This window comes from Ranitomeya variabilis, chromosome 2 (genome assembly GCF_051348905.1).
Source record: "Ranitomeya variabilis isolate aRanVar5 chromosome 2, aRanVar5.hap1, whole genome shotgun sequence".
NCBI lineage: Eukaryota > Metazoa > Chordata > Amphibia > Anura > Dendrobatidae > Ranitomeya > Ranitomeya variabilis.
The window spans coordinates 285,092,788-285,118,709 of NC_135233.1; the positions used below are offsets into that span (position 1 = coordinate 285,092,788).

Genomic DNA, 25,922 nt, shown 5'->3' on the forward strand with positions numbered 1-25,922 from the left:
ACACCTTGGGGCTGGCACACACATAAGATATGGGAGTTGCCCCTGCAGTCTGCACCTGTGGGACAGGAGCGCGTTGCTCACCAACTCCACCCCCAGAGTACATTAAGATGCTGGCACTGGCCATTGTTAGGACGTAATCCTTCATTGCATGTGCTGCAGTGTGCAGTAGCGAATGCTGCGTGCTGGGGTGGTGGTCTGCATGCGCACAGAGAAGGGATCGGAGTGACCCCTCTGGCACACATGGCATAGATTCACCACCTGTGGCCTAGACAGTCCAGCAGTGATGATGTCCTTTGGCATTCATAAAATGCCCTTTACAGCTGATCACTGGCCTCACTGGTCACTGCAAGGGAATTAACAAATAATGGTGGTTTCTAACTTTTATACTATTACCTACTGCTGACTAACCGGAAAATCCATTTAATCACATCTCTGACAACATCATCTGAACTCATGTGCCCTTTCTTCTATAAACCCAATATAATGATTTCAAATTAAGTATTTAGCTCACCGCAGGAAATGCAGCCAGTCACATGGAGGATCTGCCATCTGAAAAGACCAACTCAAAGCAGACCATATATTCTGGATGATAGGAGTTGCTGTCCCGTCAGATTTTCAGTTATTTAGTAACTGTGTAAATTGTCCGGTACAGCCGGTATTCTCAGGTCCACGTTACAACTATATTTCCTGCTCCTTAAAAAATGGAGTAAAAAAAAAACAAAAACAAAAGAAAACCTACCCATTCATGTGAATTGTGCCTTCATTCAACTTTGTAACAACTTTATTTTTAGGGGAGAATTCATGATCTTGATTCTGATCACAGGGTGGTCGATCTAATGTGGATTTACACGGGCAGAAGAGGCACTAATCGACACCAAGTTGTTCAACACTAGCTTAAGGCCCTTTTACACAAGCCGATGCATTTCTAGCAGAACAAACACTTATCTATAGAATACTTCAGTTCTTCTACAGTTTCCATATTTTTGCTAGCCCCCTGGCGACGCACTACTGACAATGATTTTTTGGTAACCCATAAAAACTGACCCAAAGAATGAGCTTTGGTTGACGTTTGGCTGATCAGTGTCAAAATTATATGCGTTAATCAGGATTGAGCGTTCTTATGGACACCCATGAGGCCAATTATAGGGTCAAGTAGCGATGCCCTTTACTGGACTGCATGGACACCCATAAAATAACTACGTTATGATGTTACTATGAATAAACTGACAACTGGCTGTTACCATTCTGCTCGGGAATAGGGATAACAATATCAGACTCTAAAGGGGCATCCTCCACATATTAAAGGGAACCTGTCACACCCCCCCCCACCCCCACCCCCCAGGCGTTTGTAACTAAAAGAGCCGCTTGTGCAGCACTAATGCTGCATTCTGTCAAGGTGGCTCTTTTAGTTCATGTCCCTGCCAACACTGAAATAATCATTTATATAATTTGTCCCTCATACCTCCAAGTTGACAGGGGGGCAGGTCTTTCCCCCCTTACACAGATGCACCACAGCCGTCAGGTATTTCCTAATTTCTTATGGGTGCCGCCTCCTCAGCGTTTAGGCATTTTTCCGACGCCTGTGCTGTAATCTTTGTCCTTGGGCATGCGCAGTTAGCGTTGCCCGTCCACTGACATCACATGATGTCTTTCTTATTGCGCCTGCATGTACGCGCAGCCCGAGATCCCGCCCCGCAGTCTTCTGATTTATTCACACTGCGGGGCTGGGAATCGTGGACATGCACAGTACTTCTCTGCGGCTCTCCCTCATCTCCCTCCGCCTCTTTCCTACTGTGCAGCGTCATAGGAATCTGACGATATCTGACGATTCCTATGACGCTGCAGTAGGAAAACGTCACAAACGTCTAGGATGAACAACAGTGACAGCAGAACCTAGTGTTGTAAGAAATGCTCCAGAACTTCTATTTAATGGGCAATACAATCAGTGAGAGACACATCGAAAAGCTGGCACTTTAAAATTAAGCAGTATTCACTATTTCAATGGCCAAGGCGAGAAAAATAAAGTCAGTGTTACTCGCTCTTCCAGTTCCAGCACTGGGTCTCCGTCACAGCTCCTGGTCTGTGCAGATCGGCTGCAGTGGTGATGCCACAACTACAGCACATAGGACCACTGATCACTGCCCTCTACATTAAACAGAGCTGCCATGCCCATCAGGACAGGGGAATGGATGCAGAGCTGAATGTGGGGAGAGTGAGAAACACCCAAGATTATTATTTTACATTAGTTGGAGAGGGTAAAGTATTCCAAGAAAATCCCTTTAATGCTCTGTGCATTGGTCAGGACTGGACATATATACATTTTTCATACGACATATTAAAAAAGTTAAAGCCCTTAGTGTATACACTGATTTAGCCCAAATCTTAATTTCCACACATGATAAAATTAGCATCCACATGATTAAGACTGCAAGAACCTTGAGTAGGAAGAGTACGAGCAAGTTGCAGAGCAAGTACATCAAATATAAAGGGGGTGAGGGAGATACATTAGTAATGGGGGCACATTATGAATGTCTTTGAGCCAAAAGGGAAACAAGTTTTCTCCACACATGCTGATCCTAATGTAAAATAATCCACTGTACATATGGACGGTCTTTGCAAAATAGAAAGGGGGGGGTAGTTAATCTACATGGAGATTAGAGCAGCATTCTGAATAAATGGTAGCGGCCTGCTCTCTAGAGAAAAACTCATTAAGCCACCAACCATCACATATGGAGAAGAGTCTATGAGCCTCTATATGGAGGAGAGCATCTGCTCCAACTACTAAAATCACAAGACAAATGGTTGTACGCAACTTTCTTTATTTTTCTGGTTTAACCATCATTAAAAAATAACAGTAATAAATTACACTTCCTTCTGTACAGCCATATATATTGTATATAAAAAAGACAAGTAGTGTTGGCTTAGGTAAAGACGAGCGAATATCAGAGAATGGACACAAAAGTATCCTACAGTCAATAATGGGTAACACCAGCAAGTTCCATTGCATTGAAACAAGAAGCATTCCACCACCTCCGCTGAGAAGTTATTGGGGGTCACCTCTGGGATTCGAACCTCTGCATTTGTTTTGTAAGCAGATCATATAAATAATCTGGACTTGTGACCGTTTCCTGTGAAATTATCCTGGTGGCTGCATCAGAAGACAGATCCAAGACCATGGTGCTAGCTAAAATCCATAGACTGATGCCCAATTGAAGGTCCAAAGAGTAGATCTTCTAAAATGTAGACTATGGCGCAAGGTTGGGTTTTACATGGCAATTCTGCTAAGTGACAACATGCACTCCAAGAACTATACTGGATATGAATAAACTCCAGGCTCATCCATATAGCCACAAATAGAATATGGCACCATGTAGGGTAATGAGGCACAAGGTCACACTGCCATGCAGAAATGTGTTAACCGAGTGCCGTCAGAGAACTCACAGTGGAACAGCCCAGGTTTTATCTCTCCTATTTATAAACAATGGGACAGAAGAAATTTATGAATGCCGTTATATCAAATCACAGGAAAACAGCTACTGGAGGCTTCAAGCTCATGAGCATGTACCCATCACTCGGCAATTTCACAGGCAGACGCCTATAATCCCTTCATAATGCTCATATTCCATGGTCTTGACTGTGAAAGGTTTATTAGTAGTCTAGCAACAAGAATCCGTGAATTACATTAGGGCATTTCACTTTTGTCCCAAATGTACAGCGAGTACGGAAAGTATTCAGACCCCTTTTAAAATGTTTCACTCGTTTAATTGCAGCCATCTGGTAAATTAAAATTTTTTTAATTTTCTTCTCATTAACCCCTTTACCCCCAAGGGTGGTTTGCACGTTAATGACCAGGCCAATTTTTACAATTCTGACCACTGTCCCTTTAGGAGGTTATAACTCTGGAACGTTTCAACGGATCCCGGTGAATCTGACTGTTTTCTACTGACATATTGTACTTCATGATAGTGGTAAAATTTCTTTGATATTACCTGCGTTTATTTGTGAAAAAAGCCGAAATATGGCGAAAATTTTGAAAATTTCGCAATTTTCCAACTTTGAATTTTTATGCAATTAAATCACAGAGATATGTCACACAAAATACTTAATAAGTAACATTTCCCACATGTCTACTTTACATCAGCACAATTTTGGAACCAAAATTTTTTTTTGTTAGGTAGTTAAGGGTTAAATTTTTTTTAGGGACCACATATCGTTTGAAGTCATTTTGAGGGGTGTATATATACATTCTAAAAACTGCACCCCTCAAGGTGCTTAAGTTTATTTACCCTTCAGGTGTTTCACAGGAATTTTTGGAATGTTTAAATAAAAATGAACATTTAACTTTTTTACACAAAAAATTTACTTCAGCTCCAATTTGTTTTATTTTACCAAGGGTAACAGGAGAAAATGGACCCCAAAAGTTGTTGTACAATTTGTCCTGAGTACGCCGATACCCCATATGTGGGGGTAAACCACTGTTGGGCGCATGGCAGAGCTCAGAAGCGAAGGAGCGCCATTTGACTTTTCAATGCAAAATTGATAGGAATTGAGATGGGACGCCATGTTGCGTTTGGAGAGCCACTGATGTGCCTAAACATTGAAACCCCCCACAAGTTACACCATTTTGGAAAGTAGACCCCCTAAGGAACTTATCTAGATGTGTGGTGAGCACTTTGACCCATTAAGTGATTCACAGAAGTTTATAATGCAGAGCCGTAAAAATAAAAAATAATTTTTTCACAAAAATTATCTTTTCGGCCACAATTTTTTATTTTCCCAAGGGTAAGAGAAGAAATTGGACCCCAAAAGTTGTTGTACAAATTGTCCTGAGTACGCTGATACCCCATATGTGGGGGTAAACCACTGTTTGGGCGCATGGGAGAGCTCAGGAGGGAAGGAGCGCCGTTTTACTTTTCAATGCAAAATTGACAGGAATTGAGATGGGACGCCATGTTGCGTTTGGAGAGCCCCTGATGTGCCTAAACATTGAAACCCCCCACAAGTGACACCATTTTGGAAATTAGACCCCCTAAGGAACTCATCTAGATGTGTTGTGAGAGCTTTGAACCCCCAAGTATTTCACTACAGTTTATAAAGCAGAGCCGTGAAAATAATTTTTTTTTTATCCCACAAAAATTATTTTATTTTTTAGCCCCCAGTTTTGTATTTTTCCAAGGGTAACAGTTGAAATTGGACCCCAAAAGTTGTCCAATTTGTCCTGAGTACGCTGATACCCCGTATGTTGGGGTAAACCCCTGTTTGGGCGCACGGGAGAGCTCGGAAGGGAAGGAGCACTGTTTTACTTTTTCAACGCAGAATTGGCTGGAGTTGAGATCGGACGCCATGTCGCGTTTGGAGAGCCCCTGATGTGCCTAAACAGTGGAAACCCCCAATTCTAACTGAAACCCTAATCCAAACACATCCCTAACCCTAATCCCAACGGTAACCCTAACCACACCCCTAACCCTGACACACCCCTAACCCTAATCCCAACCGTAAATGTAATCCAAATCCTAACTCTAGCCCCAACCCTAACTTTAAACCCAACCCTAACTGTAGCCTTAACCCTAGCCCCAACCCTAACCCTAGCATTTGCCCTAGCCCTAACCCTAATGGGAAAATGGAAATAAATACATTTTTTAATTTTTCGCTAACTAAGGGGGTGATGAAGGGGGGTTTGATTTACATTTATAGAGGGTTTTTTAGCGGATTTTTATGATTGGCAGCCGTCACACACTGAAAGACGCTTTTTATTGCATCATGTTAGAGTGTAAGATCGCTTATCTGACACTTTGCTGTGCACTGTGTCAGATCGGCGATCTGACGTGCACAGCTCCTGGAGGCTTCCCGGCACCTGCTCTGAACAGGCGCTGTGAAGCCACCTCCCTGCAGGACCCGGATGCCGCGGCCATTTTGGTTCCGGGCCTGCTGCAAGGAGAAGAAGGTAGGAGACCCTCTGAGCAACGTGATCACATCGCGTTGCTCCGGGGGTCTCAGGGAAGCAAGCAGGTAGCCCCCTCTCTGCGCGATGCTTCCCTATACCGCCGGAACACTGCGATCATGTGTGATCGCAGTGTGCCGGGGGTTATTGTGCCGGATGTCAGCTGCGATAGTCAGCTGACACCCGGCCGCGATCAGCCGCGCTCCCCCCGTGAGCGCGGCCGATCGCATATGACGTACTATCCCGTCGGTGGTCATACGGGCCCACCCCACCTCGACGGGATAGTACGTCTAATGTCAGAAAGGGGTTAATGTACACTCTGCAGCCAATCTTGACTGAAAAAAATTTACATAAAAGTAGAAATTTTTGCATATTTATTAAAAAAGAAAAACAAATATCACATGGTCATAAGTATTCAGACCCTTTGCTCAGACACGCATATTTAAGTCACATGCTGTCCATTTCCTTGTGATCCACCTTGAGATGGTTCTACTCCTTCATTGGAGGCCAGGTGTGTTAAATTGAACTGATAGGACTTGATTTGTAAAGGCACGCACATGTCTATATAAGACCTCACAGCTCACAGTGCATGTCAGACCAAATGAAAATCATGAGGTCAACGGAACTGGCCAAGGAGCTCAGAGACAGAATTGTGGCAAGGCACAGATCTGGCCAAGGTTACAACAGAATTTCTGCAGTAATCAAGGTTCCTAAGAGCACAGTGGCCTCCATAATCCTTAAATAGAAGAAGCTTGAGACTACCAGAAGTCTTCCTACACCAGTCAAACTGAGCAATCGTGGGAGAAGAGCCTTGGTGAGAGAGGTAAAGAAGAACGCCAAGACCACTGTGGCTGAGCTCCAGAGATGAAGTAGGGAGATGGGAGAAAGTTCCACAAAGTCAACTATCACTGCAGCCCTCCACCAGTTGAGCCTTTATGGCAGAGTGGCCCGACAGAAGCCTCTCCTCAGTGCAAGACATATGAAAGCCCACATAGAGTTTGCTAAAGAAAAAAAAACACATGAAGGATTCCCCAACTATGGTTAAAAAAAAGATTCTCTGGTCTGATGAGACGAAGATAGACCTTTTTGGTGATAATTCTAAGTATGTGCAGAGAAAACCAGGCATTGCTCATCACCTGCCCAATACAATCCCAACATTGAAACATGGTGGTGGCAGTATCATGCTATGATGCTATGGGGATGTTTTTCAGCTGCAGGGACAGGACAACTTGTTGTCATTGAAGGAAACATGAATGCGGCCAAGTACAGAGATATCCTGGATGAAAACCACTTCGAGTGCTCTGGACCTCAGACTTGGCTGAAGGTTCACCTTCCAACAAGACAATGACCCTAAGCACACAGTTAAAATAACAAAGGAGTGGCTTCAGAACAACTCTGACCATTCTTGACTGGCCCAGCCAGAGCCCTGACCTAAGCCCAATTGAGCATTTCTGGAGAGACCTAAAAATGGCTGTCCACCAACATTCACGATCCAACCTGATGGAACTGGAGAGGATCCGCAAGAAAGAATGGCAGAGGATCCCCAAATCCAGGTGTGAAAAACTTGTTGCATCATTCCCAAAAAGACTCTTGGCTGTACTAGCTCAAAAGGGTGCTTCCACTCAATACTGAGCAAAGGGTCTGAATACTTATGACCGTGTGATATTTCAGTTTTTCTTTTTTAATATATTTGCAAAAACATTTGTTTTTGTTTTTCAGTCAAGATGGGGTGCAGAGTGTACATTAATGAGAAAAAAAATGAACTTTTTTAATTTACCAAATGGCTGCAATGAAACAAAGTGAAAAATGTAAAGGGGTCGCAATACTTCAATACTTTCCATACCCACTGTAAGTTTGCAGGGTACTCTGCAGACATATCATTAAGCAGCACAGGAAATAAATACTTGCCCATACAACAGGGTTCTACAACAAAAACTGCCAAAATCACAACCAGCAAAAATTGTGAAAAAAAAAATGCAATTCTGCCATTATTTTGGGGGTTTAGCTTTCCACCTTTAATTGGGCAATAAAAATGACTCGTCATAAAACCTTTTTATTTTTTACTGTATGCAACAATACACTGCGGTATACTGTGATCAAAGGTTCAAGTCCTCTAGGGAGAAAAAAAAGTATGTAATTTTGACATCCTTAACTGCGCAACAAAAAAAAAGTGGGGTGATTCTAATTTTTTTTGTTTGGTTTAATATTCTCCCAAACTTTTTTCCTTTTCCCCAGTTTCCCTAGGGGACTTGAACCTTTGATCACTTGTACTATATACAACGATACTGCAGTATTGTTGTATACAGCAAAAAAAATAAAAAATCAACTTGTGACGACACAGGACAATTAATATGACCGGCATGGGGGCTTAAGCCCTCACCAGCAAAAGATGGGACTGATCAGCAGACATTAAATTCTTTTGTTAAGCGGGATATCTTCTAGATGTTACAGGTTAGGGCATGTTAGGTTAGGCTATGGGTTGAACTAGATGGACTTAAAAGTCTTCCTTCAACCTTAATAACTATGTAACTATGTAGATTGACAGTTGCAGGATCCTGTGGGAAATGTTGCAGACTCCCCCCAAAATAAAAAAATTGTGTCTATTGTTAGCGTTCCAGTTAGGCTACTTTCACACTAGCGTCTTGCACTGCACGTCGCTATGGGTCGTTTTGTAGAAAACTCATCCTACAAAAGTGCTTGCAGGATGCATTTTTTCTCCATTGACTTGCATTAGCGACGCAGTGCGACGCATTGCCACACGTCGCAACTGTCAGTCCGTCGCCACCAAAAAACGTTGCATGTAACGTTTTTTGGTGCGTCCTCAGCGTCTTTTCCGACCGCGCATGCGCGGCCGGAACTCCGCCCCCGCCTCCCCGCACCTCACAATGGGGCAGCGGATGCGTAGAAAGACACCATCCACTGCCCCCTTTGTGCGACGCTTTCACTGCTTGCGTCGGTACGCCGCAAAGACGCAATTCGTCGTGCGTCGCACGACGCTAGTGTGAAAGTAGCCTTAAGTGCACAGATCACACAGGGACTAGCAAAGTCTGAGTTGCAACTAAACTTCTCTGCTTAAGTTGTACGAACATTATTTCGTCAACTTCTGCTCTGCAACTAATACACAGTAGTAGTTATTGCCTGTTGCATCAACGCCTTGTAAAAAAAAAAAAAGCACCTTGGAAACTCATGTGAGGGACGTGAAAAAATAAATGTAATTGGAAATTAAAATTGTGCCAATTTACTTCTTAAGAAACTGTGTAAAATTGAGTTTGTTTTTTTGTCCAGAATCACAACCTGCACAGGTCAAATCGGAAAACTTCTAAGTTAAAATGTTAAATTACTGATCAAATTTGGCTTTTTTCTATGGCCTAGCCTGGGCTTCTATTATTGGAGTGCAGAGTGTCTACTGGCATAAATGACTTTTCAAAAGGCTGCGCCTGACCATGTCCTTAATAAAATTCGATACTGGAGTATGTTTCTTACACTGGTGCTCAGATGAACGATGCAACATTCATTAAGAGGAACACACCTAATGAATTTGGTGGCACCCTTCATCCAGTCTTGATTAGTCGGTGCCTAGGTGTTCATTTTAAAACACACATCAATAGAGGATTTAGAAAAAGTATAAAATTAAGAGACAGAACCATCATTTCAAAAGGGAATGTATGAGGAAGGAGGGTATGTTTCCCTTCCAAAGAAATTACGTCATTCTTCTCCATGGACTGTCTCTGCAACTACATGACCCTGTCACTTTAAATGGGGCTGAGCTGTGACATCAGGCAATTGTTGGCTTTTTAATAATCTAATGCAATAATAAAGTTTAGGACCCCGTCTCTTGACATTCTCTAAATTAGCTTAATTGACAATTTTTTATTATTAGCCACGATGTAAAGTTTAAAGCACTGTGGTGTGGTAATCAATTGCATTAGAAGTTAGAAGACTAAACTAGTGAAACAATCAATGCATACGAGGCCTGGCCCACCTCTATACTAGTTAACCCAAAGTCTAAAAACCTGATAAAATAAATAACCACAAAAAGAAGTAGTGACATTGGCAAACATTTTGCAATGACGTGGTTAAAGTGGTATTCCCATCTCAAAGATCTTATTTCAATTTGTAATATGTATAATAATAATAATAATAATAATAGCAATTACCTCCAATTAGATATTCTGTATAGTTTTATTCTTAGTTATAAGGCTTACCCCATGTGCAGGGTATCGCAGTCACTCGGGTATCCATGGTTAAGTCCACTATGGCGTTCCTGACCACACTTGCGCAGTTAGTAAGGAGTTTATCACTGGCCGGTTCTCGGGATTGCACAGTTTGAGCCTGTGCAGTGGCTTCCTGCCCGGCCACATCACTCCTGCACTGCACATCACCAATGGCTAGGTTCTATGTGCACTGACTGCACAGCCATCCTGTCTGGAAGCTCTATAGAACCCGGCCATAGATAATGTGCAGTGAGGGAGTGAGATGGCCAGGGAAGGAGAAACTGTGCAGACTCGAACTATGCGCGCTCCCGAGAACCAGCCATTGATAATGATAACCTCTTGCGCATGCGCTACAGCAGTCCTTAGAGCAGGAGTGAGGTGGCTGGGTAGGGATCTACTGCGCAGGCTCTAACTATGTGCGCTACCGAGAACCCGACCAGTTACAATGATAAGCACCTTATTATCTGCATAAGCATGGCCAGGAAAACCATAGTGGCCGTAACCATACATATCTGAGTGACTGCGATACCCTGCACATGGGGTAAGCAATACAACTGAAAAAATAAATAAAAACACACATACAGAATATCTAATTGAAGGTAATTAGTATTAATATTACACCTAGTATATATTGAAACAGGATCTTTGAGATGGGAATACCCCTTCAAATACTAAGTAAAATAAATAATAGAAAAAAAATATTGCATTTGTAAAAAAGTATCCAGGATGCTTCAAATTTTCTTTTGGCTTGGCCATTTAAGCCACATCAGAAGCATGTATAGACATTTTAATTCCCTAATAGGACATAGAATGAAAGTCCGATTAAAATTATTTAGCCGTTTGGGCATTCGCTGTAGCTATTACACCAGTCATCTACTGATGTTCCCCTATGGTCCAAGCTCCCCTTCTTTGTTGGCCCAGACCTTTCCAGATAATCTGGTAATAAATTCAAGTCTTCTTGTTTGTTTTGTTGGGGCATCGCTTGTGTAATGCCCACTGGTTTAATCCTGGTTTGTTTTTGAGGGGTGTGATAATCATAACTGTAATCTAGATTTAGTTCCCTCTGCTCTTCCAGTGGTGGGACACGAGCAAGTTTCTTTGTAGAGTTTTCTCTGGGGTATCGAAAGGAGATGGAGCCCTCTTGGGACCGTCTAGTGTTACTCTGTAAGAGGTCTGTAGTGTTTGCCATCTGTCTCGTGTTCACCGACAGCTGGCTACTTGAACTAGAACCCGTAGGCTCACTGGTATAACCCTGTCTTGAAGGCTGAACTGGTGCACAGGATTCGAACTGTCCATTTTTTGGAACAATCTGCTGTAACATGTCACTCCTAGTAAAAGCAGACCTTTCCCCAGGTATACAAGAGTCTTCACACTGCCAAGAATTCTTTCCATCCTCCCATGGAACAAGATCATCATAGGATTTCAAGCCACTCTTGGGCAAATGCAAAGCACCAAGCTCTAGTTCTAACATCTCTGTGTCAAGCGACTTGCTTCTTCTGTTAAGTGAAAGTGGAACTGGACTTGAAGGAGTTAATTTATATTGGTCCAAATGACGAGGAAGACTTGTCACTCCCCAGTTAAAACTTTGGAAAGAATGATGAGAGTCCATCTGCATTAGATGTTCATCACACTCAGCCAGTGACTCTTGCACATAGCTGTGATCAAAGCCCTCAAAAGATGAAACAACATCCTCATTTGGACTTAGGTCTAATTGTTCTTCACACTCACCTTCATTTTCTACATCTACAATATCAAAGGTCACCATAGTAGGAAGAGCATTAAGATTGTGACGGAATGAGGAGCTTGAACCAGCACTTCCAAGTCTTTCAGAAATACTTGAAAATAACATGCCATTGTTGGCAAACTCAACGAGCGTCTGAGAAAAGTTTACAGCTTGCTCACAATCATTTTCCTGACTATATCCAGAAATGGAGGAAAAGTCAGAGTCAAATACATTCTGAATGTGGTCCATAGGGGTAACATTCGAGTTGGAAAGCTTGGTAACATTTGCCATCATTGTGACATTCTGGCCTTGGGTTCCAAGGCTATCAACATTCAACTCAAAACCAGAATCTTCTACAAAGCCATTTCCCTTGAGGTCCTGTACATAGCTTCCCTTTTTTATATAGTCTGTTTCCTTGAAATCGTTCCAGCCAAGATTCTCAGGTTGAGCATGTAGTATTCCTTTGTCAGCTCCATCTTTCCTCACATTTGGTAATAAATATTCTCTAATAAGACAGCCCTTGTTCTTGCCGGCTGAGCTAGCACTTCTAATTTCACATTCAGAGGGTTGCTTTTCTTTGGAAAATATTTCTTTACCTAGATGATCCATTCCTTTCATTGCTGCTTCTCGTTGCCTCTCCCAGAATAATAACTGTTTCTGAATCATGGCCAACCGTTCCTCTTCGGTCTCTGTTGCTCCCTTACTGCGATCAACATTCTGAATTAACCCATTGTCTAAGGGAAGACTAAAGTCTAAAAACTGATCAAATATTTCTGAGCACATTGTTTTGCTGTCATAGAGGGTCTCTCCACCAGGTGCAGGGCTCATTAGACTGTCATCGGGTTCATAAAATTCATAAAGTGCATCTCCACTGTAGCTGTCTCTAGGAAGACGCTCTTTTTGGGAAAAGCCCTCTCCACCATCGTCATCAGGGCCAGGAGTGGTAGAGTCATAGTACCCTTCATCACTATTTGGAGCAGACTCTTGTTGATCACTTTGAGGCGTTAATAATTCAGGGTTACTAAGGACACTCCTGTCGACAAAGGCATCTTCAGCCGCCATAGCATAAGCAGTAGGTTCCAATTCAGTAAAGCTTTTAGACATACTGTCGTGCTCCTTTTCATCTTCCATTTCATAGCCTGCTTCATGGCCATTTTCTAACAGCTGCTGTAGGTACTCTTCCTCCATATCATCAGGTGTTGCCATCTCCTCACCGCCTCCCTGATAAGTAACAAGACAAGAACTTCTCTTTGTTGCCTCTCTACTTCTTTCAACAGAAACTGAATTGTCACTGATATTATCCATATCTTGTTCAGCAATGATATCCCCACAACCTGTAAGAGAGTCGAAACTCTTCAGGGATGAAACATCCTCAAACATCAAGATTAGCTGGTCACCAGCAGAATTAAGAGGGTCCCTATCAACACAATCAGATTTTTCACTGTCAGCAAATAGATCTTTAGGGTCCGAACAATCGATACAGCAATCAGGGTTAGAGTCAGTAGTATGATTTTGGTCGAAAGAAGGGACCTCATTGGTTTCCGTAAGCAATTCATCAGTTGTGTGTGGTGCAACGTCAGGTAAGCTTACTGAGCACATTGGCATCTCCTTTTCACATTCAGCAGTTACATTCAATGAAGACTCTGTTGATATATCAGAGTGTAGGCTGCTGATCTTTGGTTGCTCACTCTCTTCTTGCAGACCATCTTCTGATGAATATTTATTTAGCTGTTCTAATATAACACTCTGTGTTATATGGTCATATCGCTCGCACTTTTCAGGATCGGGGGTTTTGTTTTTCTTGTGACGTCGGATGCTACTAAATAATCCCTTCAGCCCTTTCTTTGGTCTGGGAAAAGAAAACGATTTATCACCATTAAGTTTTTTCTCAAAGCATTCTGTGCTTCCCATTGGGGATACATCATGGAAATTAAAGTCAAGCTTAACTGGTGATGTAATGCCAGAGTCTGCACTAAGGGAACTGGGAAGGGTACTTGGAGTGGAAAGATACTTTCCATGATATCTGCTGGTATCTGAATAACCTTCTTTATCATTTTCAGCATGCACATCACTGAGGCCATCATAGGTCTTGCTTTTACTCACTGATTTCCTTGAGTTACCCTTCCCTAAACCCTTGTGCTTTCCACCAAAGAAGCTAGGCAGCGTACAAATACTTTTTCTACCTCCAAAGAATTTGAAGGGATTTTTTTTCGGTTTTCCAGTAGCTTGCTGGTCAACGCATGATCCCGTCTGTATTGGGAGGATATCTATTTTAGAAGATTCTCCATTATTAGTAACCTCAATCAGTGTTTCACGGACCGAAGAGGATGGCTTTATGCAAGAAGTTTCCTCTTGGCAACTGTGTCTAGATTCCATGACAACTCTTATGTGCTGATCTGAAGAAATAGTGGAGGTGCTGGAGGCCAGCTAGTACGAGCAGCGAAACATTCCTTGTATTCCTGCATGGATAAAAAATAAATAAATATATATATAAATCAGTTGAATGTACATGCACATCGCTGCATCAAACAAAATTTCATGGAGTTTTTAAACTTTATTGAGAAATGCATCAAGTTTATGTAAAGACTCAATATTTACAGTGATGACCCTTAGCTTTTAAGACTTCTGTAATTCTTCCTGGCAGCTGGATGGATATCAGCTGCTTAGTCACATTCTGGCAACTAACTTATCTAATCGGTGTTAGGAGTTTATCACAATTTCTGTGTTTTTCAACCCACTTTTTGAAGACTGACCATCTTGGGAGTTTCGTGGCCATGGTCAAACGAAAATTCAATGTTTCATTCACAAATAGACTTTGTTATCACTTTTGTCTTGTGATATGGTCTTGATGCTAAAACATATTTAAAAAAAAAAAAAAAAAAAAAAAAAAAAAAAAAAAATTGCATTGTTCGTTGCAGAATTCTAGAAAAATAAGGGTCAACTCTGTATGTTGAGTCTTTGGATAAACTTGATGGATTTGTCAATAAAAGTTTAAAACTGCTTATAATTGTGCTTCAGTAACCAGAGAAGCACCCAACTAAAAGTTCTAAAAGCAATGCAGCAAAAAAAAAAAAAAAAAAAAATATGTACAAGCACAATGCGTGACAGTTTTGACACTTTGGGCTATGACAATGAATATTTATTAAAAAAAAAAAAAAAAAAAAAAAACACGCGAAGCTTCTACAAAGTTAAAAACGGGCAGCACGACAATGTAAGCTGTCAGTGAATTTTAAAAGACCTATAGACTTATGAACAAGTTTGATCTGTGACTTGGACCAAAAATGGACATATCTCCGTAATTCCTTTCTAGACAGATGGTAAGCCAAAAATAAACTACAGATATGTAATAAGGACGGGTACATGTTATATCTGTGAAAAACGACATCTGAATGAGGCCCAACAAGGATTGCTCAATTAAAAACTTACTGCGTAAAATGAAAGTCATAGCAAGTGTGAGGTGTGGTCCCAGAGAAGCCAATAATCCAGACGTTCATCATCTTTAACAAGTAGCTAACACATTCCAAATAATCGCTGTCCCCACAAGGCTGTCAATTACTTTGGCCATGTCCTGAACCTGGTAGAAAAAAAAATATATGGTTAGTGAGAAATTTCTTAAATAAAGACTTTACGTCACTATAACGTGATTTGGGGTTTAACCCTTAAACCAGAATTTAATACACTGTCCATTTCAAAGAAAACAGTAAAACTTTGAGCAACACTGTAAGTTCAGGTTTTACTTTACATCAGCACAATTTTGGAAACAAATTTTTTTTTTTTTTTAGGGAGTTATAAGGGTTAAAATTTGACCAGCAATCTCTCATTTTTACAACACCATTTTTTTTTTTTTTAGGGACCAGGTCACATTTGAAGCCATTTTGAGGGGTCTATATGATAGAAAATACCAAAGTGTGACACCATTCTAAAAACTGCACCCCTCAAGGTGCTCAAAACCACATTCAAGAAGTTTATTAACCCTTCAGGTGTTTCACAGGAATTTTTAGAATGTCTAAAAAAAAATGAACATTTTATTTTATTTTTTATTTTATTTCACAAAAAATTTACTTCAGCTCCAATTTGTTTTATTTTACCAAGGGTAACAGGAGAAAATGGACCCCAAAAGTTGTACAATTTGTCCTGAGTACGCCGATACCCCATATGTGGAGATAAACCACTGTTTGGGCGCATGGCAGAGCTTGGAAGGAAAGGAGCGCCGTTTGACTTTTCAATGCAAAATTGACTGGAATTGAGATGGAATGCCATGTTGCGCTGGGGAGCCCCTGATGTGCCTAAACATTGAAACCCCCCACAAGTGACACCATTTTGGAAAGTAGTCTTATCTAGATGTGTTGTGAGAGCTTTGAACCCCCAAGTGTTTCACTACAGTTTATAAAGCAGAGCCGTGAAAATTAAATACTTTTTTCCACAAAAATTAATTTTTAGCCCCCAGTTTTGTATTTTCCCAAGGGTAACAGGAGAAATTGGTCCACAAAAGTTGTTGTCCAATTTGTCCTGAGTACGCTGATACCCCATATGTGACCCAATATTGGAACCTAGACCCCCCCAAGGAACTTCTTATCTAGATGTGTTGTGAGAACTTTGAACCCCCAAGTATTTCACTACAGTTTAAAACGCAGAGCCGTGAAAATAAAAAATCATGTTTTTTTTAGCCCCTCAAATTGTTATTTTCCCAAGGGTAACAAGAGAAATTGGACCCCAGAAGTTGTTGTACAATTTGTCCTGAGTAAGCTGATACCCCATATGTTGGGGTAAACCCCTGTTTGGGCGCACGGGAGAGCTCGGAAGGGAAGGAGCACCGTTTTACTTTTTCAACGCAGAATTGAGATCGGACGCCATGTCGCGTTTGGAGAGCCCTGATGTGCCTAAACAGTGGAAACCCCCAATTCTAACTGAAACCCTAACCCAAACACACCCCTAATCCCAACCACACCCCTAACCCCAACCACACCCCTAACCCCAACCACACCCCTAACTCCAACACACCCCTAACCCTAATCCCAACCATAACCCAAACACACTCCTAATCCCAACCACACCCCTAACCCTAATCCCAACCATAACCCTAACCACACCCCTAACCCTAATCCAAACCGTAAATGTAATCCAAACCCTAACCCTAGCCCCAACCCTAACCCTAGCCCCAACCCTATACCTAACCCTAGTGGGAAAATGGAAATAAATACATATTTTTAATTTTTCCCTAACTAAGGGGTGATGAAGGGGGGTTTGATTTACTTTTATGGCGGTTTTTTTAGCGGATTTTTAGGATTGACAGCTGTCACACACTAAAAGACGCTTTTTATTGCAAAAAATATTTTCTTGCGTTACCACATTTTGAGAGCTATAATTTTTCCATATGTTTTGGCGCTTTTATACGATAAAAACTATTTTATAGAAAAAATATATTTTTGCATCGCTTTATTCTGAGGACTAACTTTTTTATTTTTTCGCTGATGATGCTGTATGGCGGCTCGTTTTTTGTGGGACAAGATGACATTTTCAGCGGTACCATGGTTATTTATATCTGTCTTTTTGATCGCGTGCTATTCCACTATTTGTTCGGCGGTATGATAATAAAGGGTTGCTTTTTGCCTCTTTTTTTTTTTTACGGTGTTCACTGAAGGGGTTAACTAGTGGGACAGTTTTATAGGTCGGGCCGTTACGGACGCGGCAATACTAAATATGCGTACTTTTATTGTTTGTTTGTTTTTTATTTAAAGGAATGTATTTATGGGAACAATATTTTTTTTTCTTTATTTAGGATTTTTTTTTCTTTTTTAAACACATGTGAATATTTTTTTATACTTTATACTTTTTTTTTTACTTTATAACATTGCTCCGGGGGGGCTGGTGGCATCATGTTATGCTGATCTGACACTTTGTAGAGCACTGTGTGTCAGATCAGTGATCTGACATGCAGGGCTGTAGGCTTACCAGCGCTTTCTCTACAGGGAGGAGACTCTTGGTACAAGGTGAGCACATCGCCTGGTACCGAGGGTCTCAGGGAAGCCCGCAGGGAGCCCCCTCCCTGCGCGATGCTTCCCTATGCCCCCGGAGCGCTGCGATCATCCTTGATCGCAGTGTGCCGGGGGTTAATGTGCCAGGGGCGGTCCGTGTCCGCTCCTGGCACATAGTGCCGGATGTTAGCTGCGATAGTCAGCCGACACCCGGCCGCGATCGGCCACGCTCACCCCGTGAGCGCAGCTGATCGCGCTGGACGTACTATCCCGTCACTGGGAATTAAGTCTCAGGTCACCTTGACGGGATAGCACGTCCAATGGGATTAAGGGGTTAAAGACAGCTGTCTTACATAGTCACCTTTATAAAAGACTCCTGTCCACAGACTCAATCACTGAAACTCTAACCTCTACAACATGGGCAAGACCAAAGAGCTTTATAAGGATGTCAGGGACAAGATCATACATCTGCACAAAGCTGGAATGGGCTACAAACCCATAAGTACGACACTGGGTGAGAAGGAGACAACTGTTGGTGCAATAGTAAGAAAACAGAAGAAATACAAAATGACTGTCAATCGACATCGATCTGGGGCACCATGCAAAATCTCTCCTCGTGGGGTATCCATGATCATGAGGAAAGGTGAGAGATCAGCCGAAAACTACACAGGGGGAACTTGTTAATGATCTCAAGGGAGCTGGGACCACAGTCACCAAGAAAACCATTGGTAACACATTAAGCCATAAAAGTTTAAAATCCTCCAGTGCCTGCAAGGTCCCCCTGATCAAGAAGGCACACGCGCAGGCTCGTCTGACGTTTGCCAATGTTAACATCTGGAGGATTCTGTGAGTGATTGGGAGAAGGTGCTGTGGTCAGATGAGACAAAAATTGAGGTCTTAGGCAGCATTTCTCTTCCTCCAAACACAGCGAGTTGAGTCAATGCCAATGACCCAAAGAACACTGTCCCCACTGCCAAGCACGGAGGTGGAAACATTATGTTTTGGGGGTATTTCTCTGCTAAGGGCACAGGACTACTTCACCGCATCAATGGGAGAATGGAGAGAGCCATGTACTGACAACCTCCTTCCCTCCGCCAGGACATTAAAAATGGGTCGTAGCTGGGTCTTCCTGCAAGACAATGACCCAAAACATATAGCCAAGGAGTGGCTCAAAAAGAAGCACATTAAGGTCATGGAGTGGCCTAGCCAGTCTCCAGACCTTAATCCCATAGAAAACTTATGAAGGGAGTTGAAGCTGAGTTGCCAAGCGACAGCCTCAAAATCTTAATGATTAAGAGTTGATCTGCAAAGAGGAGTGGACCAAAATTCCTCCTGACATATGCGCAAACCTCATCATCAACAAAAAACATCTGACTGCTGTGCTTGCCAACAAAGGATTTGACACCAAGTATTAAGTCTTGATTGCCAGAGGGATCAAATACTTATTTCTCACTGCAAAATGCAAATAAATTTATATAATTTATGCAATGTGATTTTCTGGACTTTATTTTTGATATTCTATATCTTAATGTTAAAATTAACCTATCCTTAAGGCTGTGTGCCCACGTTGCGTTTTTTATGCGTTTCCGCCGCAGCTAAAACACTTAAAAAAGCATTCCCATGCAATCCTATGGGATTCCGCAGTTGCTGTGCCCATGCTGCGGATTTTACCACTACGGAATCGCATAGCGGTACAATCTGCAGCATGTTCATTATTTCTGCGGAATAGCGGCGATTCCGCAGCCATAGGTTTGCATTGAAACGCTCACTTTACGCATGTGGCTATGCGGATGGAACCCAGGGGTCTGGAGGAGAGGAGACTCTGCTCCAGGCTCTGGGTACCATATTCCTGTAAAAAAAAAAAAAAAAAAAAAGAATTTAAATAAAAAATCATGATATACTTACCTTCTGATGGCCCCAGGAGTCCTCCCGCCTCTCAGTGGTGCACGCGGCGGCTTCCATTCCCAGGGATGCATTGAATGAATCACCTGAGATGATGTCGCGGTCACGCGACCGTGATGTCATAGGTCCTTCGGGCAAAGGATCCCTGGGAACGGAACGTACGGGAGCGCCGCTGAGATCGGGGCCGTCGGAAGGTGAGAATAACCATATTTTTTATTTTTTTAATTATTTTTAACATTCTATCGATGCTGCATAGGCAGCATCAATAGTAAAAAGTAGGTCACACTTGTCAAGCACTATGATTGACAAGTGTGACCAATCTGTCAATCACTTTTCCAAGCGATGCTTCAAATCGCTTAGAAAAGTGCAAGCATTCTGCAAGCTAAAAACGCTTGTGTTTTGGGGGAAAACGCATGTGAATTACGCATGCGTTTTACCAGCGGCAGGGAGTTGCGGAAATGCTGCGGACATTTCCACAGCATTTCTGCAACGTGGGCACATAGCCTAAAATTATAGACTGTTCATGTCTTTGTCAATGGACAAACTTACAAAATCAGCAAGGGATCAAATACTTATTTCCCCCACTGTGTATTATATATACACACACACACACGTACTATAGAAAATCCTCAAGGATGAATTCATGTTTTAATTCTGTTTTTTTAGTGAGGAAGGAGATATATTCCTGATTGACCCACTTCTGGTATTAAGAATGACATCAAAATTGGCAGCTTGTATATGTACAACCCTAGGACTTGTTCACAAATTGTGCATAAACTCTGCGACAATTCACTTTTACCTCCCAACACATTAAAATATGCAGAGATATGCATAGTCTTTAAAGGCAAATGAGCAAAAATAGTGGAAAAGTTCAGGGGTACGATTACTTTTTCAAGGCACTGTATATGACTGTGTGCAACTCCGAGCATATAAAACTAGAGGGCCATTGTCCTATGGGCGCTTACTATAGAGTAGAAGATGCAGGAAAGCAACCAGTGACATAGCGACATTGTTCTCTGTGGTGTGGAGACATCTGGCCGTCCTCGGCACTGACGCTTTATTGTGCGCCAATTGTGATTTGCATTTCTCAAAATAGCGGGTGAAAGGAAGATGTCAGGGACATGATAAGTAATGGTAGCGGCAGGAGCAGAGTCTGATTTTCACAAGGTCTAACAAAAAAGTTCTGTGTAGACTAGACATAAAGGGTAAGATGGCACATGGAGGCAGGCTGTGAAACCAGAGAGGAACATCAGAAATTCTTCATTTATTTTGGTCGTGGGTCGGCTCTCACAAAACTACATTCAGCAGCTGTTTTTAGAAGCAGGGGGTTACTGCAGCCATAACAGACCAATCTCATAAGGAGACATGTGTAAATGTGCCACAAAGTCCAGACATGCAAATCCCTTTGTCCCAAATGGTTTTATTTTGGGAAGAATCTTGCCAACAAAAATCAAATAGATTATAGCAGAACACATCCGGCAACCACCAGCGTGCCAGACTTGTTACACAGAGAAGCCTTGACTGATGCTACAGATTTTAGAGGGACCAGCCATCCATCTCATGTGCATAAGGGGGGGTCCTCAAATGCAGACATAGGGGCATGAACAATCAAGCAAGTTGAATTTCAGCACCTTATACTTTTGTTCACAGAGAAGATAAGCCCTCACCAGGGGTGTCTGTCTCCTCTCAACTGAAAACTGGGGCCTTTGTAGCCAAGCTCAGAAGGAATGTGAGCGTAGATCTAGCCATTGGCCATCTGTAATCTAAGGTGTATGGCTACATTGACGAAGGCTGCAAAATCACACCATTTATCAGTTGGAGTTTACCGCAAAGGGAAAAAAAATTACGTAAATCAAGTTGGATTTATAAATAGGCCCACAATGCTTCCGTGCATCAAAACCCTGAAAGTATTGGCTTCGCCCATGGCAACAAATACATGGAAAAAAGAAAAGCCAGCCCACGGCTCCATCAGCAGAGTCCACTGTGCACAGAACCGCGTTCAGGCTGTACGTGACAACAACATGCAGACTTGTTCCAGCTCATGGATGCAGAATAAAATCTTTTACTTCCTTTACCTAGCCAAATCAGTTCTCATGCTTCGCACTGACGAGGGCCAACAGCCCGAAACACCGTGTCTGCGAATTGAGATACTGATTTGGCTTTTATCCTAAGTCATATTGCACGACTCGTTAGAGGGTTGATTGTGACTTGTAGGATCGCTACTTCCAACAGGTGGCGCTATAGAGTTTAAGTCCTCTTTTTCTCTGAAGAGGGAATTTGCGTATTATATTTCCCAGAGGAGCACTGTACAGCGAATAAGCCTCCTTACCTTGACAAGTCACAGCTGGTGTGTCACTCTCCATAAGGAGAAACGTTACCCCTTAGACCCCTTACTTCCTTTAGTGAGACATTTAAAAACAAGATAGAAAGACGTAGGTGGAAGATGAAGAGCAAAAGTCTAAGCTTAGCTGAACTCACCAAAATGGGTGGGCTGAGTGACAGGGCAACATATAATGTAACGTATAGGGGCCCCACCTGTTAGCGAAGATAAGGGTCTGACACATCCGTTTCAGGACTACCGAGCCCACTTGTTCCCACAGACCAAGGGCTCCTGTGAATCGAAGAGTCGGGAGATAGCTGTCGGCCATTCACAGGGGGGGCAGGCTCTGATCTCTGCAGCACCAGCTGCCCCCGGTATATACACAGGGGGACAGGCTCTGATCTCTGCAGCACCAGCTGCCCCCGGTATATACACAGGGGGGCAGGCTCTGATCTCTGCAGCACCAGCTGCCCCCGGTATATACACAGGGGGGCAGGCTCTGATCTCTGCAGCACCAGCTGCCCCCGGTATATACACAGGGGGGACAGGCTCTGATCTCTGCAGCACCAGCTGCCCCCGGTATATACACAGGGGGGACAGGCTCTGATCTCTGCAGCACCAGCTGCCCCCGGTATATACACAGGGGGGACAGGCTCTGATCTCTGCAGCACCAGCTGCCCCCGGTATATACACAGGGGGGACAGGCTCTGATCTCTGCAGCACCAGCTGCCCCCGGTATATACACAGGGGGGACAGGCTCTGATCTCTGCAGCACCAGCTGCCCCCGGTATATACACAGGCTCTTATCTCCGCAGCACCAGCTGCCCCCGGTATATACACAGGGGGGCAGGCTCTGATCTCTGCAGTATACCAGTATGCTGCCCCCGGTATATACACAGGCGGGACAGGCTCTGATCTCTGCAGTATACCAGTATGCTGCCCCCGGTATATACACAGGGGGGCAGGCTCTGACCTCTGCAGTATACCAGTGTGCTGCCCCCGGTATATACACAGGGGGACAGGCTCTGATCTCTGCAGTATACCAGTGTGCTGCCCCCGGTATATACACAGGGGGGGGGGGGGGGGGGGACAGGTTCTGATCTCTGCAGTATACCAGTGTGCTGCCCTCGGTATATACACAGGGGGCAGGCTCTGATCTCTGCAGCATACCAGTGTGCTGCCCCCGGTATATACACAGGGGGGCAGGCTCTGATCTCTGCAGCATACCAGTGTGCTGCCCCCAGTGTATACACAGGGGGGGCAGGCTCTGATCTCTGCAGTATACCAGTATGCTGCCCCCGGTATATACACAGGGGGGCAGGCTCTGATCTCTGCAGCATACCAGTGTGCTGCCCCCGGTATATACACAGGGGGGGGGCACGCTCTGATCTCTGCAGTATACCAGTGTGCTGCCCCCGGTATATACACAGGGGGGCAGGCTCTGATCTCTGCAGCATACCAGTGTGCTGCCCCCGGTATATACACAGGGGGGCAGGCTCTGATCTCTGCAGTATACCAGTGTGCTGCCCTCGGTATATACACAGGGGGGCAGGCTCTGATCTCTGCAGTATACCAGTATGCTGCCCCCGGTATATACACAGGGGGGCAGGCTCTGATCTCTGCAGTATACCAGTGTGCTGCCCCCGGTATATACACAGGGGGGGGGGGGGGGGGGGGCAGGCTCTGATCTCTGCAGTATACCAGTGTGCTGCCCTCGGTATATACACAGGGGGCAGGCTCTGATCTCTGCAGCATACCAGTGTGCTGCCCCCGGTATATACACAGGGGGACAGGCTCTGATCTCTGCAGTATGCCAGTGTGCTGCCCCCGGTATATACACAGGGGGGGGGGGGGGGACAGGTTCTGATCTCTGCAGTATACCAGTGTGCTGCCCTCGGTATATACACAGGGGGCAGGCTCTGATCTCTGCAGCATACCAGTGTGCTGCCCTCGGTATATACACAGGGGGCAGGCTTTGATCTCTGCAGCATACCAGTGTGCTGCCCCCGGTATATACACAGGGGGGGCAGGCTCTGATCTCTGCAGTATACCAGTGTGCTGCCCCCGGTATATACACAGGGGGGCAGGCTCTGATCTCTGCAGTATACCAGTGTGCTGCCCCCGGTATATACACAGGGGGGCAGGCTCTGATCTCTGCAGTACACCAGTGTGCTGCCCCCGGTATATACACGGGGGGCAGGCTCTGATCTCTGCAGTATACCAGTGTGCTGCCCCCGGTATATACACAGGGGGGGGCAGGCTCTGATCTCTGCAGTATACCAGTGTGCTGCCCCCGGTATATACACGGGGGGCAGGCTCTGATCTCTGCAGTATACCAGTGTGCTGCCCCCGGTATATACACAGGGGGGGGCAGGCTCTGATCTCTGCAGTATACCAGTGTGCTGCCCCCGGTATATACACGGGGGGCAGGCTCTGATCTCTGCAGTATACCAGTGTGCTGCCCCCGGTATATACACAGGGGGGGGCAGGCTCTGATCTCTGCAGTATACCAGTGTGCTGCCCCCGGTATATACACGGGGGGGCAGGCTCTGATCTCTGCAGTATACCAGTGTGCTGCCCCCGGTATATACACAGGGGGGGCAGGCTCTGATCCCTGCAGTATACCAGTGTGCTGCCCCCGGTATATACACAGGGGGGGCAGGCTCTGATCTCTGCAGTATACCAGTGTGCTGCCCCCGGTATATACACAGGGGGGCAGGCTCTGATCTCTGCAGTATACCAGTATGCTGCCCCCGGTATATACACAGGGGGGCAGGCTCTGATCTCTGCAGTATACCAGTGTGCTGCCCCCGGTATATACACAGGGGGGGGCAGGCTCTGATCTCTGCAGTATACCAGTGTGCTGTCCCCGGTATATACATGGGGGGCAGGCTCTGATCTCTGCAGTATACCAGTATGCTGCCCCCGGTATATACACGGGGGGCAGGCTCTGATCTCTGCAGTATACCAGTGTGCTGCCCCCGGTATATACACAGGGGGGGGCAGGCTCTGATCTCTGCAGTATACCAGTGTGCTGTCCCCGGTATATACATGGGGGGCAGGCTCTGATCTCTGCAGTATACCAGTGTGCTGCCCCCGGTATATACACAGGGGGGGGCAGGCTCTGATCTCTGCAGTATACCAGTGTGCTGCCCCCGGTATATACACAGGGGGGGCAGGCTCTGATCTCTGCAGTATACCAGTGTGCTGCCCCCGGTATATACACAGGGGGCAGGCTCTGATCTCTGCAGTATACCAGTGTGCTGCCCCCGGTATATACACAGGGGGGCAGGCTCTGATCTCTGCAGTATACCAGTGTGCTGCCCCCGGTATATACACAGGGGGGCAGGCTCTGATCTCTGCAGTATACCAGTGTGCTGCCCCCGGTATATACACAGGGGGGCAGGCTCTGATCTCTGCAGTATACCAGTGTGCTGCCCCCGGTATATACACAGGGGGACAGGCTCTGATCTCTGCAGTATACCAGTGTGCTGTCCCCTGTGAGGATGGCACCGCTCAGCCACGAGAAGGAGCCCCATTGTACACACGGGTGGCCTGGTTACTGCGCCCAGGACCTCGCACAGGCTCTGACGGGCTGCACGCCACATATGACCGTCCCCTTCCCCCGTACACAGGTGCGCCTCACACCCGGCCCGGCCCCGTGCCCTTACCAGCCACGCTCCGCTGTAGGCCTCGATGCCTCCGCGGTGTCCTGCTCGCACTGCCCGGACTCCTGTGCCCCAGCACCGCGCGCACACTGATGCTCCTGTACCACTGCGGCCTCTACCTGACCACCACCCCCGGCCTGCGCTGAGTGACGTGCACGTGAGCCAATCAGGGCACTCAC

At 44.6% G+C, this 25,922-nt stretch overlaps 1 protein-coding gene across 1 annotated transcript; it reads right to left on the reverse strand.

Moving 5' to 3' along the window:
• Positions 1 to 2,808: 2,808 nt before the first annotated feature.
• Positions 2,809 to 25,922, reverse strand: AMER1 (APC membrane recruitment protein 1). The gene is made up of 3 exons (XM_077285100.1): positions 25,747 to 25,922; positions 15,305 to 15,452; positions 2,809 to 14,337 (listed from the first exon to the last, which is right to left on the reverse strand). Exon 3 carries the CDS (start codon positions 14,252 to 14,254, stop codon positions 10,988 to 10,990), a length of 3,267 nt encoding a protein of 1,088 aa, XP_077141215.1. The 5' UTR covers positions 14,255 to 14,337; positions 15,305 to 15,452; positions 25,747 to 25,922; the 3' UTR covers positions 2,809 to 10,987.

Coding starts and splice junctions, on each gene's coding strand:
- AMER1 (XM_077285100.1), bottom strand. CDS start 14,254: ATGGAATCTAGACACAGTTGCCAAGAGGAAACTTCTTGCATAAAGCCA.